Source organism: Natator depressus, chromosome 6 (genome assembly GCF_965152275.1).
Source record: "Natator depressus isolate rNatDep1 chromosome 6, rNatDep2.hap1, whole genome shotgun sequence".
Taxonomy (NCBI): Eukaryota; Metazoa; Chordata; order Testudines; family Cheloniidae; genus Natator; species Natator depressus.
Window position 1 is genome coordinate 19,389,678 of NC_134239.1, and position 26,383 is coordinate 19,416,060.

The window sequence follows — 26,383 nt, forward strand, 5'->3', positions numbered from 1 at the left end:
GAACTAGTATGGTTTGGTGGTTGTTGATTGCCCCACTGAGGTGATTGGAAAAGGAAAGAGGGTGGGTTATGCCTCAACTCTTCAATTATGAGCCTTGTAGGCTTTGGTTTTGTTTTTTTTAAATTGCTGCATAGAAGCTCTTTGGTAAATTCAGTCAAATCTATCTCTGGTTTTCCTAGCCTAGACTGTAGGATTGTACCTTAATACAGTGTTGACTAGTCATTTGAATCAGCTTCAGCACCTAGTACTGGAGGTCATGAGAGTCAGGAATATAAATTAATAACAATTCAACCTTCATTTAAGGAGGTTTGACTACATGTTTGAGGTATTCTGCAACATAAATGTAAAAATCATGGAAGATGGGGAATCACTAGTTAGCAACGCTTCAGATTTTCCTGCCTGTTAACTATCCACTGCTAACAGACGGATTTGTTAATTCTGCAGACTGTACACGATGGCAGACAGTTCATGAAATACATTGATCCAAATTTAGGAGTTGCCTTGCCAGAAAGAGACTATGGTGGGAACTGCCTTATTTACGATCCAGGCAATAAGACGGATCCATTTCACAACGTCTGGGTAAGAAATTGAAATGAAAAAGCTCTTGGCCAGTGAGCCTTAATGTTTGTGTGAAATGTTGCCTATTTGATCACTCTAATGTGCTGTCTTCCATATATGTTTCATTGCTGAATCCGTAATCCATTTATGCCTTTTCTTTAGTTTTAGACTCTTACCCACCGTTTTCCTTTTTCCTTTTCTCTCTTGATGTTTAGTATTAATCAGGTCAAGATATGCATCTCTTTGTCTCCAAATTAACTACTTTTGGAGCAGAGGTAAATTATTTAGCTGCTTGTTCAAAGTATTGATGTAAATCCATACCCATTCCTCTGGTCCTACTAGAGTTAGCTTCTGTTTACACTTAACAGTAGCATATTTAGCTCCTTTTTACAGAAGGCTAAAAGTTTAAATGCTGTTTACATGCTACTGAGTGATCCATAAATTGCACGCTTTTGTATCTTCACCTGAGATTCAAGAAGCCATATGAATTTTGTTCCCAGGTCCGCAAGCCTGAGGCATAAAATCTGAAACCATAGGAATTGGTGTTAGTTATGTACACTGATCTCCAAGCTGTTTTGGTGGCTGTGCAGTGGACAAAAGGTTGGAACCTTTAGATCCGCTTGTGCTCCTCTGCCACTTGAGCTAATGGAGTAACTGATAGCAATAGCAAGTTATACTGTGGGTGCACGAACACTAGAAGGGGACGAGAAACCCCTTTTACCCATGGATTTTATATCTGTTTGCTGACAGCAGAGAAATGGTGAGCTTGGGAAACGTGGGTTTTGTTCCAGGCTCCTGAGGGGAGCATGCTCTGATGAGCGCAGACTCTTCTGCTGGTTTCCCCGCATACTGACCCCTGGCTTTTGCCTGTACCTCTACAAGCTGTCTTAGTCCCAGTTTTCCCCCTCCTGTCCCTGCTTGAAGTTTCTAATTTTGCTTTAGATCACATTACCTGAGTGTTTGCAATACTTCATGGGTACAGAGAGGCATATGGAATTTGCATATATTTCAAATAGCAGCTAAGGCAGTTGAAAAGATTAAGTTCCACTTCTATATTACCTAGATAGAAATGCAGGCCTTGAAAATTAAATATTGATCTTCTGTATAACAAATAACCTAACATCTCTGCTTGGTTTATAGGACAAACTGGATGGATTTGTTCCTGCTCACTTCCTTGGCTGGTACCTAAAAGTAAGAATCAGTCCCCTCCTATGTTCAGATATTTTCATTAGTGCTCTTCTGCTTTCAAAGCTTGACTGCTTCTGTTTCAATGTTACCAGTGTTCAGAATCAATTATATTAGGCAGTCATCCATGAACTAGTTTAAATAAGTGTTTGCATAATAATAACTTATTTTTTTCTGACCGTAGTAGGTTAATTTCTTTTCTAAATAACATTCCACTAACAAGCTTCTGCTTCCACAGAGATGATTCATATTAAGGTCAGATGGATAAAACAAAGAATATGCAAAAGCAAAGTCCTTTGTTTTCCAAGCATCCTAAATGCTTGAGTGATCTTAACATAGACTGTGGAAAAGATAATGTGCAGTACAGGCTGTGGTGAAGTTACAGGCTAAGCACTTCACACTTTCCAGATAGCTTCTAGTTCATAACTTAACTTAAAAATACTATAAAGGGGCAATGTCTTAGTCATTGCAACTGTCAGCATGCATGTACCAATCATGGAAGAAATGCCAGCTGAATTTGCCTATAGCAGAACATGGGCTGTATGTCAGTTACTGAACATTTAGGTCTAAATGTGACTATCCTCTGTTCAAGTGAATTTACTAACAAGTTTTACTTTACCTTGCATCCCTTGTTGATCTCTTATTCTATGTCCTCTCTTGAACAACGTAATTCAGGGAACGTTAAACTTGAATTGTAAGATAAATCACTGTTTTCATTTTACTTGCACTCCCCAATTCAAAAATGCAAGGCTTGATGTTGAATAGAAAAGAGCTTGCTAACCTATATAAGGCTTTGTTCTGAAGCATATGTGGGATATCAGAGGAATACTTCCATTAGTCTGATACTCCTGGATATAGAGAGACAATTCTCAGAATGAGAATTCTGTTGCATTCATGTAATAATATTTTCTCTATAAAAACAAATTTGACCAAAACTTAGGCAGTGTGTGATTTCCTAGAAAAGTGAGGGACTGGGTGAAAAGACATAGCACAAATAGTAAAACAAGGTTTTTGTAGGAACTAAAGGAAGTTGGGGTAGGATACAGGACTTGGATCTCTCTTAAATCAAGCTATTAGATTTGCTCCAGGCGAAGAAGAGTATAGCCTGTATCAGGGTCATGTGGGAGAATGTCCTCTACAGAGAGGTTTATTTGATGATGTGCTTCATGTCCAACTGTTTTTGTCCCGTCTCTTAAAACAGATGAGCCAGATTCGATCACCTATGTGCGCAACAAAGCAGAGATTTGTGTACTGTATAGCAAAATAAATATGCCTCTTGTATTCCTCCGTAGTCATTAAAACATTTCCTACGCCACTTTGTTAACTTTTTATCTTTCATACTACTTGAATGCAAAAGTGAGCACATTCTGTTTTCGGTTTTGCTTGTGACTTGAATAATTAAAACAAACTCTGACCTGTTCTGAACCCTGACTCCCCATGAAAAACACGGAAAAATTAAGGGTCCTACTTGTCTGTACTTTACTTATGTGGATCTTTTATTTCATCATCAGTGTGATCCCAGGACAGATGTTAGTTGCACATTATCAGCATAAACATCTTTAAAAGATGTCTGCTTCTTATTGGCTTTGCCAGGTTTCAGTCAGTGTAGCTGATCACATTAAATATAGAATTAAAGCACAACTTAACTGCCTGAGATTAAATGTTAATATAGCTCTAAATGCTGTTATCTAACAAAAGGTATGTGTATATTTAGGGGATATAGTTCATAGTCTTCCATATGTAGCAGGTTTGGGGAAAGCATGTTTTAAATAGGGGGGGCAGAAATGTGACTGGCTATGATTGCCCTTACTCTTCCACCTCAGGACGGTGCCTTTTTCTCTGTAGTAAAACTGTGTCCCAGGTCTAACACTAATCTATTGCTGGGCAGGTGCTGTACTAGTAGAAAGAAAGCTGTGGGAACCCCAGCCATGTGAGAAGTTCAATCTTTAGCTGCTGGCAGTAAAGGAGGGGCACTTCTTTCTCCTTTCCTCGCTGCTGCACGTAGGCAGCTCTCCCCCCTTTTGGCTGGAGGGGGGGAGGGGGACGGATTTATATCCTCACCTTCTGACTGCTGGGAGAGTGAGCCCTATGCTACACTCCTCCCGGTATCCAAATAATGATACGTTTACAACCACCCATCCGTATGAATATTCCTCTCCAGGAGCTACAGCAGTACAGTCCGTCTGTCCATGCTCATGCTCCTGATCTTGCTATTTCTAATGCTGTAAGAATGCTGCTTACAAACCTGCTGCATTTTTACCGCTACACCTTGCAAGACAGTGCCAGTCATCTTCAATCCTAAAAGGAACTGTTTGGGAAGAGATCACTCAAGTGTCTGCCCAATCCCAACTACACTCTGTATTGTTGGCTCCTTTTGAGTAAATCACTGATTGGGATGGCTTGTTTTTTTACACATGAAAAATCTATACCTGCAGTTTCCTTTTCCAGCCCCTCCTGATAGGTGAGGAGTGGGAGTGCTGTTCAGATGTGTGAAGCAGGATCAGAACAGCACTCACAGAGTTAAGTGCCTCACTGAGAGGCTTAGCCTAAAATATGTACCTGGATCTTATAGGAAATTTCCACTTAATGCTTCCTATGTAGGCTTACTTGGAGATGGGATGTGAGTTTGGGTGAACACAGCTCTATTGCTGATTTGAGGGCAGTTGGCTGCTTTGAGAATTGCATTAAGCAAGCTGGAAGAGCCTTTCCTGAGCAGCCCCAAAACACTGCTGGCTGCTGCCACCTTCACCTGGTAGCAGAGGCACATAGTAATAGACTCCTGCATTTGACTTGTATTTCCTTCTGTTACTGTATCCTGCTTGTTTGCTTTTATTCTTTGCAAGGTATTCTCCAAGATAAATTTCTCTCCCTTTCTTTCTTCAGACGCTAATGATTCGGGACTGGTGGATGTGTATGATCATCAGTGTAATGTTTGAATTTCTGGAGTATAGTCTGGAACATCAGCTTCCAAACTTCAGTGAATGTTGGTGGGATCATGTATGTACTGCATTCTGTATATCTTAAATGCTGAAATCAACTTGATTATCTGATCTATCTGTGGCCCAAATAGACATCTAACTGTAGTGATACTGTGCTATGGGACAGGATTGATGTAGCTGATGAGCATTCATGTGCTATCTATCAGATGTAAATCTGTTCAGTTGTATATGCACATGGAGGTGATTGAGTTTTAGCTCAGTGCCTACTTCCCCCTTTTTTTAACAGATTAAAAATGTGTATTTGTTGCTTAGTACAAAACCCTTCCCTTGTTTTATGATTGCCCAACTATCAGTGGATGTATAAATACCTTTACTGACATACATCTGTTCTGTGGAATGGTAGCCCTATAGTACACAATTAGATGTCCGTCCATATTTCTCTCTGTTCCTGCATATGTTGTACCTTCCACACTAATCTATACTCAGTGTACAGATGTTTGGATATGTCTTTCTGAAGACAGTATAAATCACAATATTTGAAGATTGAGGAACACAGAGAAAATTACAGCCTTGTGTGTAGTGTGTGGTTTTTTATCAGTTTCAAATGTGCAACTTGTGTTCAATCTGTCGTCTTTTTTTTTTTTGGGGTGTATTTTGAATCTTTTATGAAAACCCATTTTTCTCTGTTCATCTGACAACAAACATAGGTGCTTTTTTAAAGACATTGCTACTGTACAGTAAATTAAATCTATCTTAACTAGGTCCCTTCTGTTGTGTTGGGAGTTCAAATTAGAAAGTCATCCACAATGCCATTTAAATAGTTTGGTCTTGTCGTGCAGATGGGAGCATGCAATGTCTCAAGTTAGACAAAACCAAAATCTTGGAGTTTAGTGTATCTATTGTAGCCTTAGATGTCTTAGGATACTTAACACTTAGATTTTTAAGGCCAGACGGCACTACTATAATCTAGTCTGGCTACCTTCACAACATGGGCCATACAGTTTGAAGTGTGACTTCATCTTCTGCATGATGCCATCAGACGCAAGTGTTCAAAGTTTGCAACAAGCTTCCCTAGACGTGATGCTATTTATCTATAAATTTTTTTTGCATAAATTAATTTTTTATGTAATGTCAACTCTAGGAAAAAGTACTTTCTTATTGTTAAAGCTGTAACATTTTTTAATGTTCGCTTTATCTTTTTAAACACATTCCTAAAGAAAGCAAAGAAAATATCTGTTCAATAGATAGCAGTATTGGAAGCTGTCATAGTAGAACTAACGAAGTGAGCAACTTTGAGAGATGCTATCAAGTTTTGAATTAAAAAAGCAGCCAATATTCCCAGCTCTGAGACCCTTTTCAGGAATTAATGCTGAACAGTAAATAGAGGGCATGGGAGAAATTCAGGTCTCCCATGAACTTTACATCCTGAACCTGGAGACAAATTATCCAGCTGGATATGTAGGGAATGACAGGCTCAAGATCAAGAAACACCTTAAATACCAGGCACAGCAAAATCCCAGTGCAACACAACCTGGTAATACTCTTTATTTGGTGTGCTTTAAGACGTTCCCACCAGAGACAGGGGGTGTGTGGAGTCACAACCATAATGAGCAGTGGGAGATCAGTTTACTGTAATAGGACTGATATATCGAGAAGAAACTCGTCCCTCTGTTTAAAAATCTGGTGTCCCATCAAATGCATATTGGGGCAGCTAGACTTTCAGGAAGTATGAGGCAGGTGTCCAGAGAATCTTAATATAGGATGAACTAGCTATAGTTCCTTTTGCATGAAAACATGCACCTGCACATAAAAGTATATAGTATTTCCATTTTCTAGCCTTCACTAGACCATTAAGCTTCAGTTTTGTAGTTCTGCTGCTTAAATACCTTTTTTTTCCTTTTCAGTGGATAATGGATGTAATCCTATGCAATGGATTTGGGATTTATTGTGGAATGAAGACTTTGGGATGGCTTTCTTTGAAAACGTATAAATGGCAAGGACTTTGGAACATTCCTACGTACAAGTATGCCACTTTAGAAAAATTTTCCGTAACCAAAAGTAGCAGAACTCAAATGAGTTTGGGGATTTTACTTCAAATATACTAAAATACTGAATCATAAGTGAAGCTTTATTTGATTCAAGGCTTTAATTTGTATGCTCAAAACAAGAATCTGTAATTTAATTTTGTAAATAAACCTGATATTGGGAATTTTGTATGCCTTTGTTAAGCTAACACACTCTGGGTTTTAAAGGGACATCTTAAGGAAACCTGCTCACTTCTGTGTGAGGGGGAGCTTTTGCTCTGTTTGCCTTATTAGCATTATTGAGGCTTATGTTGGAAATATGTAAGGGCCTGTGTGATGAAACAGACTTATGTCATGAAGGAGCCAACTTGTTCTTTTGGGTTTTGTAATGGAGCAGCAGTTGCTTAATCTGATTTTTCCTGAGTAGGCAGCAGGTTAAAATACTATCAGACTCCGGCTCCTATTAAGAACCAGCTTTATCTCGAGACAACAATAAAAGCTATCTGGCAACTTAGCATATCTTCAGCCTCTGTCAGCCTCTAAAAGGGATGTCTTGTAACTTGAGCTCTGATGCCAGCATTCTTGAAACTTACTGGTGGGTGCTGCTCTGTGCTTACCTTCTTGTTTGCAGTTGCTTGAGTTAGGCTGGCATTTAGAACTCTTTAAGCAGTGTTGGGGACAAGTTGAATCGCACCCCCACAGATGTGAGTCTCAGAGCTTCAGCCTATGTTAACAGAGAAAGGAGAGTTTTCATCATGTCCCTGGTGTCTTAAGTGAAATTATTCTGATTATCATATCTGTAAATGAACAGCTGGAGAGAGCTGTAGTTTCAAGTATGGGGTATGGAAAAGACACGAGGTGGGGACTAGATAATTTAGGAAGTCTGACTTATTAAATGCAACAAAATAATGGACACTATATTAGCATCTTTTTTGTTTCCAGTTTTTCTGACCGCGTGTGAGGGTGCCATTTTCTCATCAGTGATCAGAGTTTGGTAGTAAAACTGGCCTTTTTGGCTATATAACCATCTGCTGTAGAAGCAAGTTTAAGTGCCTGTAATACCAAGAGTTCCAGAATTGAAATGGTGGTGGAAGATCGTGCTGCTTGTTCTGAGACTCATATTTCATTAAAATCTGTGCACATATGATTGCGAAATTTGGGCAGTTAAAGGACATTGTGGTTCTGTAACCGAAAAGTGTATTCGGTGAAGATTGAAGCCTATGCAATAACTAGTGGGTTATTTTCTGACCACTGATGCTGAGTTAAATATTAATGTGAACTTTGTTTCATGTAGTGATTGCATTTCTGAAAATACATCCTCCTGTAATGGTGTCTTCCACAATGACTGTGAAATCTAGAAATGGCAGAGTTGTGTGGAAACCAGACATGTTTATAGATTAACCTAAAATAAATACAGACAGGAACTGTAGAATGCCTCCGCTGTGTATAGAAAATATTTTGTGAGCAAGGGTGTACTCTAACCTACTTATGAGTGATCAGGTCAAGAACATTCAAAGCTTCAGTAGAGTTATACCATTATTTCTTCAACTCCTAAGTTTTAAAAATGTCCTTTGATAATAGTTATGCTCTAATGCCATGCGCTGCTAGTTCTGAATTAGGTTTGTGGAGACTGCTCTTACTAGATGACACCTAGGATAGGACCTATCTACTTAGTGCAATGTCTCTGTAAAGTTAGTTGTGTAAAAATTTAATTGATATGCTGTTTAACAGGTTTTTAAATTAGAGTACGTTGACTCACTGCAGCTTTCATATAAAGGTAGGTTTAATACAGGGGAAATAGAGGGCCCCTAGCTCAGTACAGAAAAGTTTGGTGGCTTGAACTGATGCCTGATTTAAAAATTTTTAAAATGTGTTTGTAAAGATAGGATATTTTCTGTTCCTTAAAACTGGTGTAAGAGTGATGTGTGGTGACTTTTTTTCAGAGGTAAAATAAAGAGAATTGCTTTCCAGTTCACACCCTATAGCTGGGTCAAATTTGAGTGGAAGCCAGCATCCAGCCTGCGCAGATGGCTAGCAGTTTGTGGCATCATCTTTGTAGTAAGGAAACTTCTTTTTAAACTTAACTGATAAAATGATTTGTTTGCAGCACTCATAAATATGGTAATGGTAATTTTGTGTGTTATTTCTGCCAATCCTAGCCATACTGTGTGTGACACCCTGGAATTGGGACTGTCTATATTCCTGTCTGTAAATTGATTTTCAAAAATATTTTTAATCTTGATTACTGAGTGATATACTTCAATTCTAAGTAGTTTAACATGCATGCTAAGCATAATTAAATTAATAAAGTGTGCTGCCCAAAATGCAGACTTCATATGAAAATATCCCTTTTGTTCCCCACTTCCAGGGGAGTATTATCAAATTAAAACTGGAGATAGCTTCAAACCAGAACCTTAGAGCTCAGCACTTCAGGCTCTGGGCACTACGGATCTAGAGCACAGTGTTTTGGCTCAGGCCTATCTAACTAAAATATCAAAGAAAAGATAAGGTAACTAAACAATTTGATGTTCATACTGGACTCTGTTTTGTCTGGCTCTGTTCTCCAGCGTGGCTTAAATGTATTTATATAGCTATCCCAGAATAGTCACATATCCAGAGTAAGTGGAGAAATGCAAAAACGTAGCAGACTGAAATGCTTTTGATGCTTTCTCTAGATATTGGACTGTATTATTTACATGATACTATATATATAATCTGTACATTTGATAAGCAGATTGTTCGAACAGCTGCGTAATCACTTTGTAAATTAGCAGAGGATGAATGATTGCTGTGAAAATCTGATGGCATTTTTATTTTAAGGGTTGCCTAGCAAATTTTTCTAATCCAATTTGCTTTGTGGGGCATCTTAGATTGTTATGTATTCTAAATTCACTCTTTTATTGGAGAAGACAAATGGCAGGTTTGTGAAACTGTCCTTTTGGAGCAAGTAATGTATTACCTGTAATTAACAATTTGTGGGAGCACCTACAACATACGTTAGGCACTTTGCAAACACATAGATGATAGTCAATTTGAATAAAAATTCAGACCACCAAACTTTCTGTTATATAAAATTCGTTTTGTATGTTAGATTCATTTGCCACAATGGATTTGCTCAGATTGATACAGTTTTTTATGGGAGTTGAAGTAAACGCCACTATTAATAAAACATTCTGTATATCTATAAAGAGGTCTGGCACCCAATATGAAAGTAACTTTCATGCACAATAAGAAGAGCTAACCATTAGTTGGCCGTGCCTATTGCTAAACCTGAAGAAGCTGTCGAGTTCATGTTAGCCTGGGGCAAACTCAAGTCATAGTGATTCTCTTGACAAAAACGGTTTGCATCTGATTTGTGATGCTTCATCTAGCAGATATACCTCAGATTTAATCATTACTTGCTAATATTTTTCATTATATGTAATCTTTGAAGCAAGAAACATCCTTCAACTCAGTCTACCATAATAACCATAACTGAAGTGGATCCCCCTGTAGGGGTTCTTTCTGTCACTTTAAACTTCAGTTCATCTACAAACTCATTCTTAAGTAAATATTTAACTGCTGCTGCTCAGTGAGACCTTGTCAGTGACACTTGTGTAATTAGTGCCTAAAACGGGATCTGTTGCTTTTGTTTCCTGGTATTTTATGTGCATCTATAATCAGCTTCTTCAGTGGCCATTGGAAGAACAGCATTTATGCTTTTAGGATTCATTAGTGATAGTTCTAAAACTATATAAATCACCAGATAAACTTGGTTAAAAATAGAATTACAGTTACTGCCACACTTCATTGGTGCCTCACCATGTGCTCTACAAGAACATTCGTTTTTTAAAAATACTCTAATCGTTTCCATGCAGCCCCCCCACAGAACCCTTTAATGTTCTTATGGCACGTGACAGGTCCTCATATCTTGATGGAGGGCATAGCATGAGCGCTGGCAAGGAGTAGGATGTTGTGGAACCAGTGGCAATAACGTTAGCTCAAGCTTTAACCAAGTCTTGTCCATGGAATGGGAGAGCAAAGGAAGCCGAGGAATCCTGTATCCCAACTTTCCTTTGGACTCCTTTACTCCTGGCAGCCCTTTAGAGAAGGCATGGGGACTGAGACTATAAAGATCTGCTGACTGAGTCAGTGCTGCTGAGATCGGAAGGGTCCAGGTGGGGCATTACCTCAGGGGGGCGCGCGTGTGTGTGTGTGAGAGAGAGAGAGCGCGCGCGCAGGAAAAGGTGGTAAAGGAAGCACTATGCGTGATTATGATGAACTGCAGGAAGTTAGCTGAGTGAAGAGGGCAGGAAGTGCTAGTGCTTCTTGAACATCTCCTTGGTCCCGCTGCTTCTGGCAAAACCTCCACCCCTATCCCCCGCATGAGCCATATGTAAGAACTCCCAGGAAGAGGAGGCTTGTTCCCCTGCTCCCTCAGACCCTTCTTGATATTAATCTTGGGATGCTCATCTGGGCCTACAACCCCCATTAGCTTTAATAGGCTCCCAAATTCTAGAGCGGTGTCCTGGTCCTGTTGAAGTCAATGGGAGTTTTGCCATAGTCCTCCATAGCGGAGCACGGATTTCACCCCTAATCTGGATATTAAGTATAACTGTCATTGCCTGGCATTTTCAACAATACTTCAAGATGTGACTGGAAGGTAGCTCTGCATAATGCCAAGCAGATAGGCATGTTTTCTCGTTGCTCCTTGTGGGGCCCTCTCTGTACAAGTCTGAGTACAATTCTCTATTTTAGGAATAAATGTGGGGGTGGGGGTGGTCCAGGCTTTTTAAATTAAATTATTAAAATGTCCTTTTTTTCTCAGTTTTTATTGGCAGAGCTGAACACATTTTACTTGAAGTTTGTCCTGTGGATGCCACCCGAACACTGCTTGGTCCTGTTACGACTTGTCTTCTTTGTCAATGTTGGAGGTGTGGGCATGAGGGAGATCTACGACTTCATGGATGACCCGTAAGACAGTCCTTTTTTTTTCGTGCACTGTCAAGCTTCAATTGCTTTCTTTTTAGCCTTGCTGCTGCTTCTTGGTGCAAGTACCGTAGAAGTGGATCAGTCTTTTGGGGCAAAGAGCACTCTCAACTCTGAGCACATGCTTTTGTTTTCCACTGTTTACCTTGAGGGTTAAACATATCCCCTCTTGTAGGCTACGTGTGGTAGATAACAGGTGTCCGTATAGACCATTTTACATACGCAGTATTAAATTTCAGTTTTTCTTGAACAAAAAGTTACCATATTCTTTGAAAATGTTCTATAAACATTTGAATTACCTGGAACACTTTTTTTGTTTGTGCGAGGCAGCACTGAACTCCACTTTCACATTTACAAGCCTGGTGCTACAGTCCTTAGACTTAGCTTCTAAGGACTGCATGGTCCAGCCCTAAACCCTTTTTCTTAAAGGTGCTTCTTTCTTGAGCTATTTTCCAACACTTTTCTGGTCCTCTGGAGCTTTTGCGGCACCATCTTGCAAATCAGAGGACCCTCTAGTGATGCATTTTAGGGCAAAGACCCCCCTCCCCCACAACAGTGCATGTACTAGTTACCTGTCAGATTGCTCCTATTTCAGCATCGGATTTGTCTTGCTGCTTTTATTGTTTCTGCAGATTGTAAGATCTGAGACTGCTTAGTTCTCAAGTTCAGTTTTTCTGTTAATTTACAGTGGTAATGTCACAGATTGGCTGACCACGCTTCTTAAGGTTGACCCTACCTCTGGCTTCAAGGGATGCTCATTGTCTGTCACTGACCAACACAAAAAGTGTCTGTGTTCAGAAGTTAGGGTTTCAACACTCCGAAGATCAGTTTCACTTGCAAGGCTTTGACTCACAGTACTGGAAAGAAGGGTCAACCCCGATTATTTAGTTGGATTTAAGGACATTCAGCGGTAACAGGTGGTCCCCTGCCCTCTGGTGTTGGATTTACTGGTTTGGGACATGCCTCCCATTTTGAAGGTAAGAGAAGGTCTCTTCCTCTTATTGGTGAGCTCCTCTCCTTAGCAGCACACCCCATCATCTGGTCCCTGTGTTTGGGTTGAAAAAGCAACTCCTTTGCCCTCTGTTCAACCACATGGCATAACATTGAGACTTGAGAATCATCAGTCACTAGTCTCATTGGCAACACGCTGAATCAGCATTCTTTTAGCAAATTGAGTCACAAAAATGAGGAATTCATCTAGTGACCAGACAAACTCAACCCAAGTACCATGTCACCACCACCATCATTAGCTACCTTTTTTGTTTCTCTTGGTAGGTAAGGTGACTGCCATCAGCACATTTGAGATTCAGTTTTTCTGATTCATCAGCAGACCTAACTTCCGTAGGTTCTTTATGGAAGGCTGTGGAATCTAATGCCACTGGTATCTCATTGATATCCTCTGTCTGCTTGGTCTGATTGTGGTTCCTTCGTGCTTCCCATACCCTCAAGTGAGAGAGGGATGACATTCTGCTCCTTTTTTCACCACCTGTCTTGGTGTTTGTACCACTCCAAATCACCTTGAGTCAAGAACCCTATTGATGGACTCTTCCAATTTTGAATTGTAAGAAGAAGCTATTGGTGAAGAGCAGGGGTTGTTCTGGATACTTACTCCCTAGGTACACTCGAAACACATCCAGTCTGTTCCATTTGAAAGCTGCTGTGGCCTCTCAACTCTTTTTAAAAAGGGATAAAACCTAGGGTATTCCATTCACCACCTGTTGCCTGAATCAGAGTCAGGATGCCTTATTCCTGGGTGATAAAACTGTTGCAGAGCCAGCCAAAGATTTAATCAGCTTCTGTAATCCTACAGTATTCAGTATAGGAAGCAATGAAGCTCTAAACTAAGACATTCATCTTCTCTCCTGATTCAGGGTCATTTGTGGTCTTTTCAACCATTTTAGATCCAGAGTGGTTAGAACTTTCTGGTCGTCCTCATAGAGCATCTAAAATTTACATTAATGGGCCGTGAGACTTAGTTTTGGTGCTGTGAGGCTTTTGTCATTCTGATATCCCACTTGTCCCATCAAAATTGGTGTGTTCCCACAGTTAAGAGCAGAAAAGCTCTGAATCCAGGAGGATTCTTCCTGAAAGAATCCTCTGGTGTAGTGGACTTAACTACTAGGTGCATGGCATCTGGAGTTACGCTCTCTCTGTATCTTCCTGTTTCTGGTGTCAAGCCTTTTTGAGAAAGCCTGGAATAAGGCCATGGGCTTTATACTTGGGCCTCGAGCGGAAGAGTGACTTCTGTTAGGGGGCTTATTCCTTCACCCACTCACTTCCCTGGTCCTTCTCGCATGAACAGAAAGCAACAATACCCAAAGTCCAAAGGTGCAAACAATTCGATGTTTATTGGGGTGAACTTCCAGCAAGCATGATTCCAGTTTCCTTCCTTAGTATCCTCCTTCCCAGCTCTGACACCACAGAGCCTTAAACCTGTGTCCCTGTTACCATTCCTGCCCTTAGCAAAACATGATTCCAATTTCCCCAGCCCCATTCCCTGTTCCCATTTCCCCCACCCGCATGCCCACCCCCACCCCCCTACTTCCTGATTGACTGCAGACTATATAGTAAAACTTGAGTTCTGCTCATGTTCCTGAAATTTAACTAACCAATCCTAACATATTGTAACATGATTATGTACCCAATTACATCCCACCACCTTAATTAGTTTACACCCAGCAAAATTAATTATACAGGGGACAGAAACAATCACAGAACCAGACAGAGATTATACAGACAAACAATAGCAAAGTGGGAACTATAATGACAAAACAATACAGAAGTGAGGATTTCACATCCCAGCTATTGATAAGTGAGTTCTTGCCAGACAGGATGCTATCAAACTAAGTTTCCTTTTACATTTTTTAGGCACTTCCCTTTCTCTGGAGGCGATAGGCACTATCAGGACAGGACTGTATTCCTAACAGCCCAATAGCACCTTATTTCAATGTGACTAGTTTGGAATGTGAGGATGTGACCGTTCGCTTCCCAGCTTATGGTTGCCTCTGTTGCTTAGCCAAAGGCCTTAGTCTGAGGCCCTGTTCTTAGGCTATCACAGTAAGAGAAGGGCCTTACACTGGCAGACAGTGATTTTGATTCTTTCTTTTATATCTTTGTAACTAGCCAAGTGATAAGAATACATCTAAATTCTTAGAGTATAGGCCTTTACAGACAGACCTGAATATCTATATCCTAACAACTTCCCTTTAAAATTCTTTCCCAGACGAAGAGCCCATAACTAGCTTGTGTTCCTTCAACATTCTCAGTCTGAGTATGGCCCTTTCATCAGTGGTCACCTGGTACTCTTAGTTCTCCTTCCTTAGTTCTCCCACAAGCAGGGTTCCTCAAGGAATGGCTTTATAATCAGGCACTTAAAAATAGCCAGCTTTCTGCTTTGCTGGCCTACTCTCCTCAATAGGTGTAGGTCAAAACAAGGTTTTTGAAATACTTTTGGTTTCTCTCTCTCTCCATTTGTCAATCTGTATTTCCATTTTAGCTTATTTAATCCTAGTCACATCGAATAATACTTTGTACTGTGGCTCCAAAGATCCCTTGTTCTAGAGCCAGGAGGCTTTTTTAATTTGGAGTATGTCTCTCTGACTCCATCTGCATCAGACAGCAATTTGTGCTCCATGTACCCTATTTTGTTTTCCCCAGAATACCCAGATCATTCTGTCTAACTTGAGATAGAGCGATGGTGTCAAACACGTGGCTCTCAAGGACCACATGCTTAAGAAAAATGTGTATTTGATTGAGTGGATGTGTTCCTGGGCTGTGTCGTGCAGTTCTGCAATGGGGGAGGCAGTAGAAGGCACCATCTCCCCTGCTGCTTCTACAGCAGCCCCAGGAGCAGCTCTGTTCTGAGCAGGTAACACTGAGAGACTTCTGTCCATTTCCTGCTGTAGCTGTTCAGCAGCTCCCTGGTTGCATTGTAGGGGAGAGAAGTGAATAGCTCTGGTTGCTTCATTGCCTGCTTGCCTGCCAGGCAGTGGGAGCCAAGGGAGCATGATAGTTTTGAGGGGATTTACCTGAGCCAAGGGGGTAAGCTGTTCAAGGATGGATCCCTTCCCCTATACAGCCACCACCTGCAGCCCAGGAGAAGGGAAAAGGGAAGCTGAGAATAAACATCCAATGGTGGCTCCCAAGTTCTCTGCCCCAGCACAGGTTAGAGCATCCTAGAGGTATTCTAGCTTGCCGTAGCTGGGTATGGTCCCAAGGGACCATACACCAGCTGCAGATAGCAAGAGTTCACTGCCCTCCAGCCACTCCCCTGCCCATCACAGACCACTTGCACCAGGAGCTGCAGGAGGGAGGTGTAGGAGACAGTTACATCAGCCCTGCACACATTGAGCTGGGGGGGCCCCCGTGAGGGATTTATGGGTGACTTCTGCTCCTTTTCCACAGCCTGGCAGAGACTGTCCCAAAGTATTGTGGGTGGCCTCTGAACTTTGTCCTTTTTGACATATGTTTGGTGCTCCAGCTGAGCCCCAGCAAGTTAGAGGCTCTAGCACAGATGTCATGAGCAAGCTAGAAATTCTCAAGGCAGGTGTATCTATTGTTTTAAAAGAACTGGGAAGGAAGCATCGTAGTTACCCTGACATGTTCATTCCCCCACCCTTACGTAGCTTTCTAGTTCCTGGTCTCTGCTATGCTGCTCCCCATAGTTGTGTTTCACGTAGCAGCTTGGGATGCACTCAGAATGGAAGACCAGGGGAGGGCTGGGCAAAGGGAGGGAGCATGTTGGCGAGTGAACACAGAATGAAGGAGAAATAAGTAAAAGTGTGAGAGGCTATCAGAGGAAACAACTCTCCTCTTCATGATGAATGAAGAAAAACGCTAGATTCTTTGTATGGTTTGCCTTTGCTTTTTACCAAAGAGACAGAGTGGGAAGGTGTCAACAGTAAAATTCAGTCATCTGTATTAATGCTTCGGTTAGTGAAATTTTTGTTTTGATTTTGTGTTGTAGAAAACCGACAAACTTTAATTTAGAGATAGGAGCTGCTGGTAGAAGGCTTGAGGATTAGCTGTGAGGTGGGAGGGAAGAGGAGGGTGCCTAGAAAAGTGTAGTGGCAGTGTCTGTAGCTGTCATATAAACCAGGGACAATCTTTTTGTTTCATTTGTACAGTGCCTAGCAGAGTGGGGGTCCTGGTCCTTGACTAGGGCTTCTAGGCTCTATGGTAATACAGATAGATAGTAATCCCACAGTTGTTTTTGAAAGAATGTATACAGAGAATTGTTGGCTGAGTTAGGTGAAGTGTGGGCATCTGCCTTCCAAAGCATGGTACTTGACATAGTTTGATTTGAGTCAAATGGCTTTTTATTGTTAGAGGTCTAATTTTTTAACAGGTTTTCTGAAATTTGTTCCTCATGGGCATGTAACCTGTGAGGTGGGAGGTCGCAAAACTCAGGCTGCCCCCGGAGCCCAAATGTCTACTTCGCAGTTAAACAGCCCCTTAGCCCAAGCTACTTCAGCCTGAGTCACAGGCCAGCTGCAGGATTTTAATTGCACTGTAGACATACCCTAGCCGACTTATTGCCTTGGCTTCTCCTTGTAAGTATTCAGAGGGTTTGCTTACAATCTTGAGTTTTAGTAGGGTTTAGTTTGAGTGTCCCTGATTACTTCAAATGTACACAGTGTTGCAGTGCCCCTTTTGCTTTCCTGGTACTTCATAAGGACTAATTCAAGGGGAGATTAAATACTGAGAATGTTTATGCTTGTAGATAGTTATGCCACCAAAAGCATTGTAGCTCCCTTGCCTCTTCCAGTGTCTTATTTTCTGATATTAAGCATCTTGCTTTTAAGTCCCTTAAGAGATGGTCAGATAGGACTAATTGGGTAGCTTTTTTTTGGAAGATAATAGGGCTCAGAATATAGTTAAATCACATAAAAAGAAGAGGAGGACTTGTGGCACCTTAGAGACTAACCAATTTATTTGAGCATGAGCAGCCGATGAAGTGAGCTGTAGCTCACGAAAGCTCATGCTCAAATAAATTGGTTAGTCTCTAAGGTGCCACAAGTCCTCCTTTTCTTTTTGCGAATACAGACTAACACGGCTGCTACTCTGAAACCTTAAATCACATAGTTACTTAAAGGCATTAAGTACTGTATGTAACACAGTTTGGATTGTAGCTTAGTGTTCATAGAAGATCTGGAAGTCAGAGTTCCTCTCTTATAACCCCGCTTTCACCATCGACTGTCTATAATCTTGACTTGGTCAGGTAATTGCTTTTTGCCTGTTCACAGATCTATTGAAATGGAGATACTTGCCTGCCTTACAAAGATATGAAGGATTAATTCATGTAACGTGTTCTCAGAACCTCTGAAATGGCTGTAGGGGAGAACAAAGTATTCAATGTTAGAGGGAAAATACTTTGGCATGCCAATCTGTAGTATGTCCGTACATCCATATAATGGTTAAGCGTAGACATTCACGCAATTGGGTAAAGATGAAATATGTATTCCTATCCTCCCTCTTATTTTTATAAAGGTATTTTCCATTGTACATTTGCTACTAAAATACTAATCACTTAATGTCTCTGTTTCAGGAAATTCAATAAGAAGTTGGGTCAACAGGCCTGGCTAGTTGCTGCTATCACAGTCACAGAGTTTCTGATTGTTGTGAAGTACGACCCTTACACCCTAATGCTGTCCCTTCCTTTCTACATTACCCAGTGCTGGATCCTTGGAATCATACTTGTGCTCACCTGGACAATATGGCGCTTTTTCATTCGGTAAGCAAAGGTGATAAAGCTCAGATTCCAATGAGCACCGGTGCGCCAAGGCCAGGCTTAGCCAGCCCATGTGAACAGTAGCTTACTGTAGAACAAAAAACTTTCAAAGTGTATCTTATAAAAACCCTATAGGATTTCGAGGTTTCCAGGGGAAACGCATCTCGCCAACAGCCTACTGAAGGTATACAATATAAAGTCTGTTTGGGAGACTGGATTAGGTAGTCTTCGACACACAATATCCACAATGCTTGACTCTGTTTAGTATAATTTAAATATAAATGTAACCAGAATCCTGACAACCAGTTTATAACTACTTGTTTTAAAGAACTTAACCAGAAATCTGAAAGCTAGCTGATGACCCTCACACAGTGGTGTATACTTTTGAAGGGAAGACCAACTGTATACATCAGATGCTCAGTATGCCATGGCCACAGCTGTCAAAAGTCATTAGAGATTTTGGGTGCCCAGTTTGAGACCCCTTTTAAAGAAGACCAGTTTTCAGAAAGTATGAGTAACCCTCCCTGAAAATCAGGCCTCATTAAGACTTTTCTCAAGTTGGGCACCAAATTCACGGGTGACTTTTGAAAATTCTGGCCTATATTTTTAGACCATCTAGCTCTGTTTCTAAAGTTACTTTCTGACACTAATGTCTTTTAAGGCTACATACATGCCAAACTGGAATTATTTTCAAAGCCTCATTTGAATGATCAGAGTGCAAATATTGTCTGAAATCTAAGTGATAAGGCCCTCATTGTCAAAATGCAAAAATGGCTCATGATTTTTATGCAGCTTCATAATAATAATTAATAATGCTGTATGGTGACCAACCACTGGAATTTTCAGCCCGAAAATAATTTGAGAAAATTTCTGAATAAACTACTGAAAGTAGGGGATTAGTTTAAAAGTACAATCTCAATCTGGATGAAAAACTCCAGTAGTTAATACCCAAGATATTTACCCAGACTGCGTGTACAAAAATGCAACAGTTGCAAAATATATTGTATGTAACATAGTGGGAATGTAGTTGTTGTAGAGATGGTGGGTGGGAGATGTAACATTTCCAAGATGACAAACATATATCTTTGACAACCACAGCAGGTGCATATACATGATCTATTGATTTTATATGCTCTTGGCCACTTGCCTAGATGGCAGGGCCCCTTTCAAAAGGTTACATCGCTCTCACTAGAGTGCAGAAGGTAACCCAAGCTGAACTGCTTGTGAGCGTGATGTGCACTTCCCTGAGCATCTACCACAGGAGCAGGAATTCTCTTCTCCCTGCTAAAATATCTTAATACAGAAGAGACACTAGTTCACAAGCACTTCCGGCAGCCAAATAGGAAGCGTTACTGTGTGTGCCTGGCAAACAGTTTTCCTGCATGTTGTCTGGGGACAAATGCATGGCATGTATTTTCTCCGTGGGACTAGCCCTAGTATTGTCACTTGGGAAATAAACAGCTGAAGGTGCATAAGTCCAACTGCCCTCCTGGTATAGTGCTCTATAGTCAGGGGAAATGAAGATGGTAACAAAGGTCAAAGAGTTAAATAGACCAAGAGTGAGAGGACCAAAGGTAAATGTGCGTTATAAGTAAGGCTACGTTTTAGTCACTGGTATTTTTAGTAAAAGTCATGGACAGGTCACGGGCAGTAAATAAAAATTCACAGGCCTGTGACCTGTCCATCGCTTTTACTAAAAATACCACCATGACTAAAACATGGGCGGGGGGCTGAAGGTGCTCTGGGGGCGCTGCAGATGCTGACCTGGGACCCCTGCTGGTGCTGCGGGGGGTGGGGTGGGGAGACTGTGGTGTGGACCCCTGCTGGGGCTGGCAGGGGCTTCCTACCTGGCTCTGCATCCCTGCAGCTCCTAGGCAGTGGAGGTGCCAGGGCAGTGGCTCTGCTGCTCCTGCCACAAGTGCTGGCTGCCACAGCTCCCATTGGCCGGGAATTGCAGCCAATGGGAGCTGGGGGGGCGGGGCCTGCGGACATGGGCGGCATGGAGGCTGCCACGCACGGCCCCTCTCCCTGGCACCTGCAGGGCCATGCCTGTGGGAGCCAGGAAGCCCCCCACCCCAAGTTAAGTGCCCCCCCAGCCCTGAGCCCCCTCCCACACACCCAAACTGCTGCTGCTGGCCCAGGGGCTGCCTGAGCTGGGCAGCCCCTGAACCAGCACTGGTCGCTGCAGAAGTCACGGAGGTCACGGAAGGTCACGGAATCCATGACTTCTGTGACACTCGCACCCTTAGTTCTTAGAAGTGTGCTACTTTGCTGTTATCCAGGTTGAGAGTTTTCCCTAGTTTCCTGACACACAATCTAAATATGCATGCTCAGTTTGGACACTACTCAAGTGAGACAGCACCTCTGTGTGAAGAAATAGAAGATGTGCCTTCCTCGTCTATACTCAGTCAATGGGTGTGGTCAAAGAAATGAGACCAGCCTATGGATCAGGTCCTGCATGGCAGCTTCCCCGCTACACTTGTGCAGAATTCAGCCTGTGTTCATTATACTTCTGGGCATGGTGGTAACTATTTGTAAGTACTAGCACTAAATGTAAATAAACTTTTTTCATCAACTGAATCCATACCCTTCCTTACAGGATAAAGGAAGTCCTTACAAACTTAGTGCTGTAGCATTAATCAGAATGAGCCAAATTATCCCTGTCATAATGACACCAGGATATATTTGTCCAATTGTTTTTATTGTAAATCTAAACGGAAATGCTTGTTTAAGTCAGTACTAACAATCTTGTTTTGTTTTTAGTGACATTACCTTGCGGTGTAAGGAGATAAGACGACAACAGCAAGAGCACAAATATGAAAAGGACAAATGCTTAAGCAATGGTGATGGACATTCTCCAGTACCAGATGAACAAAATGGGAACAAACTGAGGGAAAGAAAACTTTGAACTCAAGCAACAGACTAAGGGCTAAGAGAGCAACCCATGAAAGTCAGCTTGTTTGACTTGACTCTCAACCTTCTTCTACCTAGAAAACTTTCATTGTTCACCCATGTCTGAAAATCTCCTGGGAAAAGATGTCACTATGACCCCCTTCTAGTCAAAGTTGGAGAAAGACTACAATAGACAGAAGTCAGAACCTACACTACTGAAAAGGAAAGGATCTTTGCGTGTGTGTGTTTTTATAAATGTGTCTGTTCCTTGCAAAATCAATGATTATGGGGAGTTTTAAATTTCAATGCAAAGGGAATCCAGTGATCCTATTTCCAGTGACCCATGATATATCAGTTTTGACACTGTTTGGTGGGCCATTAGGAACACCCATTTTATGGACTAAATATACATGGCACTGAACAATTTTGTATTTCTGCTGAAACTACCTTGAGCTGTGAAGTAATATATGTAATGTTGGTTTCATCCACCTATTAGCAGAAGTTCAGGGACAGAACTGCAGCAAGATAAACTTAGTGATGTGACTGGAGCGTGTGAACAAATTGCGTAACTTGCACAGCATATAATACAGCACACAATTGTTACATCCCCTATAATGCTGGGGTTTGCTGCCTTTCTCAAAGCTGATTTACATTACCAGGGTGGAACCTATGACTGTTTCATAGTACATCATAGCACTGATTATTCAGAAAACCTCTCCTTTTGGTTCATTTTTATCCAGGTCATCTCTCAACATAATCGAAGTTTAGATCAGAAAGTTAACCTCCATTGCCTAATGGAGTAAAGTGTATTACAAACAGAAAACTGGAAGTTAATTCCATCAAGGTCTTAAGTTATTTGCCTTATACTTACATCATTATTTTTCCTTGCTTGCCAAGACAGCTGCATTCTTTGCTTTGGCTTTGAAGGCAGGTCAAGTTCTGCCACCCTTCAGAGTTGTCCTATTCCTCCCAGTGCTAGGTCTCAGCTTTTAGCAACCGTAAACCAACTGGAAAATGTAAATTCTGCTGGCCACTTGCACAATAAACAGACACTAAACGCTTTGCTGTCCTAGCTGATGAAAGAATAGGGTTGACTTGATCACTTGTAGCCCTATCCTGAGTAATGAGAGAGAACCTGCTGTCCAGGCTAGCTAGCATTCTTGCCAGTGACTCTGTGTCTCGTAACAAAATTGGAGAACTGGTGTTCATTTCTAATGTCACTGCTCCTAGAACGTAGTGGCCGCAGTAGAACATCAACTTGTCCCATATTGTCCTAGATGCAGGCCCCTGTAATGTAACAGACTGAGAACTTTAACCAACTTTAACTAACTTTTTCTAAAAATGCAGCGGTCTTATCTGGCTATTAATCATATACACTACTTTTGAGAGAAGCTTATTTATACAGAAGAAAATAATATAAATACGAAAACAGAGTAGAAGCTCAGAATTTCCAAATCGCTTTACCCCAAACTTTCAACGGTAGCTGGAGACTCACAAGCCAAAGCTGCTGGCTACAGCAAAGCACAACTCTTTGACCCATTTTGGGCGTATACTTGAATGGTAAGCGAAATCCGTGTCTCTCCTGTGGTGATAGTGACACAGATACTTTTAAACAACGTGCAACAGAGTAGAATTTAATTAAAAATTTTACAGTATGAGTGCACCTAAAAAATGAAGCAGAATTTCAAATGAAGCAGAATTTCAGGGCAAAGGAGGCAGAGTTGATGGAGTATGGTGGCTTCCCTTCATGATGATGATGATGTAAATTGAGGGGAGGTTGATCAGTCTGAGGGGTCATATGAGGCTTCTCCCTTGATTGTGCTACTGTGAGCCATTAAACAGCTGCTGTTAAGCTTTAGGATTTATCTGCTGTAATGTGGTGATGAATGCTATGGCTGTGTAACTAGATGTTAACAAATCCTTAAATGGACAGAGGCTGAGTTGAGCAAATCATTTATTTTTAAACCTTTTCCCACCCCCAAGTATTAATTTTACACATTCACCTTTATTCATACCAGTCTTATCAACTGTTGACTGACTGTTAGTAGGTAGTACTCATGTACATGTGCTAATGTGGTCCCAGCTGAGCAAGACTCAGATGTGTATCTTTTCATTCACTGTTTGTGCTAGTTCACACCATTGTCCCTTTTTTCTCACTTGTCTTTGGGTGCGTAAACATTCCCATTTTGGTTTCATGATTCTCACAGGTGGAATGGGGAGAACTTGGCATTTTACTTCCTCCTCCTCCCCCCAAGGACTCTGATATGCAAATTTGAAGGAATTATGGAAAATGCCCACTTCCTAATTCCAAAGCTGGTGTACTAGACAAAACACTAATTTGTGTCTATCTACGTTCACTTCAACATGGAGCTTTTAAAGTTACAGGCAGGATAACTGAACAAATAAAATATTTGCTGGTGTATTCTTGGGTACAACCTGTCTGTGGTTTACTTTCACACTACCTATGGTAGGTATGGAGTTGCATGGCTAATAGGACATCTTGTGCATTCCTATGAGCAGAAAGCACCATTAGATTGCCACTACATGTAACGGGATTTTGGACAAGTGGCCCTTAGTGTAACAAATTTGTCCAGATGTTCACGGCCACATTTCCATGTGGCAGTCCCCTCCCCTTCCCTAAAAGGTAACGAACTTTGAATGAAATGGCTCTGAATTAAAAGATCTTAATCATAAAGTGAAACAACTTACTTACTAAAATTATGTCATGTTCTTATTGCTTCCCTTGTGGGGATGTTTTGCATTGCTGGTGAGCTCTGGCCATTGAAATCTTACTTGTTTTTAGGAGTCCCTTATAATGTATGCTTCCATGTACCACTGTCTAAGGGCTATGCCCTAAAAGCATGCAAGATTTCAAAGGAGCTGCTAGGCTCTACTGAGAAGTCCACTAAAGGTAAGTGGGACATGAAATAAGGAAGGTTGTTTGCCCCTATGGAGATATGAAGGGAAAGTATCTACCTCCTCTGCCTTGTACATCCCTGTTTTATCCCATATCTTCTCACCTTAGTCTGATGGTCCCTTGTACAACTCTATTAGCTTTCTGAGAACCTGCGTTTTTCCTGGTCTAATAATGCACTGAGATTTGTCCTGGAAATTAGATATCTAGGTTGAGCTGCTGTCTCCAGAAAGGAAAGAATGCAGCGTAAATAACAGCAAGATTGGGTGGGTGTGAAAAACATGTTCAGCCCATGTTAGTGTTGTTGAGTCATGTGCTAGCTGGGAGATGGTGGCTACTTGGTAGTACTGCCAAGACTCCTATTCACAACTAGAAAAATAGAGGTATGGGGCTGCTTCTCCCCCCCCCCCCCCCCAGACCACATCTATGTGGACTAGCTTCCTGTGGGACTCTGCAAGGTTTGATGTTTCACAAATAGCCAGACAGCTTCCTCTAGAGGTACCATCTGCCAGCATTCTCATTGCTGGCTTTTGGCTTCTCAGCATGGGCTGTTGGAACTCCACAGCTCTTAAAGATCTTTTGACACCTCCATTCTCACTGTGGTTTCCCCTCAGCGGTTCAGTGCCCAATATCTCCCTCTTTCCCAGGGTTCCAGCCACTGAATTCTGTCAGAAGGCTCATAGACACCTTCACATTGCACCTGAAGCTTTTAACGACGAGCATGATTTACGGTGGGACTGGTGGATTCTCCATTTCTCAAATCCTTCAAATCAAGACTTGGGTTCCTTTCTGGAAGATATGCTTTAGTCAAATTATTCACGCAATACAGGCATAACTAGGTGAAATTCCATGGCCTGTTGTACAGGAGGCCAGATTAGATCTAAATGGTCCCTTCTGGCCTTACCATCTACTCCTTGAACTTGCTCCTTATTCTCAGCAAGTTACAGCTCCCCATTTTGCTGGTGGCGAAAGCAGAACGAGCTCAGTCTGCGTCTGACACATCATGACCACGAAGAAACCACTTCTCTTGCGCTGTCTGTCCAGCCCTCTTGCCTTGGAAGTGTGCCAGCGGGGTGGGGGGGGGACCCTGGTTAATAACCTTCCTGGCTGGGGTGCCACTTTTCACTCTTAATTAATTTCTCACCTGGCTGAGACATTAATCTAGACGCCTTATGACTGAATGGGCTCTTGTAAATAGCTGCTTGTTGGGCACCAGCTGAGAGGTTCATTGGTGTGCGCTGCCTCCCCGGCAATGCAGAGTTGAGGCCTGATCACCAGAAACCTATAAATGGAATATTTTTTTGTAACTTCTTTCTCCGGCTCCCTTCTCCGATTAAGATCTCTTATTAAACTTGAATAATGAATGTATCACTAAATACAGTGCCATTCCATCTCCTAGTGCCCCAGCCATTCTTCGGTTGGCATAGATACACCACCAGTTTAATCTTTTCAAGCTTCTTAAACCTCCAAGGATACCAGTGTAAACACAAGATAATGTGTGGTAACAACACATAGACTAGGGGTTCTCAAACTGGGGGTTGGGACCCCCTCAGGGGGTCACAATGTTATTACATGGGGGGTCGAGCTGTCAATCTCCACCCCAAACCCTGCTTTGCCTCCAACATTTATAATGGTGTTAAATATATAAAAAAAGTGTTTTTAATTTATAAAGGGGGGGGGTCGCACTCAGTGATTTGCTATGTGAAAGGGGTCATCAGTGTGTTTAAAAAAAAAAAAAAAAAAAAAAAAAAGTTTGAGAGCCACTGACATAGACGCTGTTTGCCCCTGAATTCCTGCTTTAGTGATGCTCTCATTTAAAATATACTCTCTGAAAAATTAATTGTAGTTTACACACTATGCTGAAAGCTTAATTTGTAGCTTAGTGCCCAGCCAGGGGTGTGCAGGAAAACAGGTTTGTGCCCTGGAGAGTTTGCAATCTAGATAGACATGTGGAGTTAATGGGGCATGGGGAATTAAAATAACTGACACCAACATTCCTGGGCTATTAGTGAACTTTAATTGGCAAGAGGTTTCATAGCGTGCCTCATCTGTCTCATTTGTACATTACGAACCTAGGGCTACCAACCCGTGTATAAAATGAGCTAAGGCTTTCCCTTCTCTTTTTGAGGCATTGTTCTTTTAGTTTAAACCTACCTGCTGCTTTGGCACTTCT

The 26,383-nt window shown here is 41.5% G+C and overlaps 1 protein-coding gene across 2 annotated transcripts in view; it reads left to right on the forward strand.

Annotated features, from left to right (window-relative positions):
* Positions 1–23,970, forward strand: part of PTDSS2 (phosphatidylserine synthase 2) — a 68,819-nt gene extending 44,849 nt beyond the window's left edge. The window contains exons 5-12 of one of the 2 annotated variants that reach the window (XM_074954704.1): positions 445–579; positions 1,699–1,749; positions 4,627–4,740; positions 6,587–6,705; positions 8,650–8,764; positions 11,514–11,659; positions 18,349–18,407; positions 21,168–23,970. In XM_074954704.1, the coding sequence (XP_074810805.1) occupies positions 445–579; positions 1,699–1,749; positions 4,627–4,740; positions 6,587–6,705; positions 8,650–8,764; positions 11,514–11,659; positions 18,349–18,407; positions 21,168–21,196 (768 nt within the window). In that variant the 3' untranslated portion in view covers positions 21,197–23,970. Of the gene's footprint in view, positions 1–444; positions 580–1,698; positions 1,750–4,626; positions 4,741–6,586; positions 6,706–8,649; positions 8,765–11,513; positions 11,660–18,221; positions 18,408–21,167 lie in introns of both variants that reach the window. The other variant, XM_074954703.1, reaches the window with a different exon arrangement.
* Positions 23,971–26,383: the final 2,413 nt, after the last annotated feature.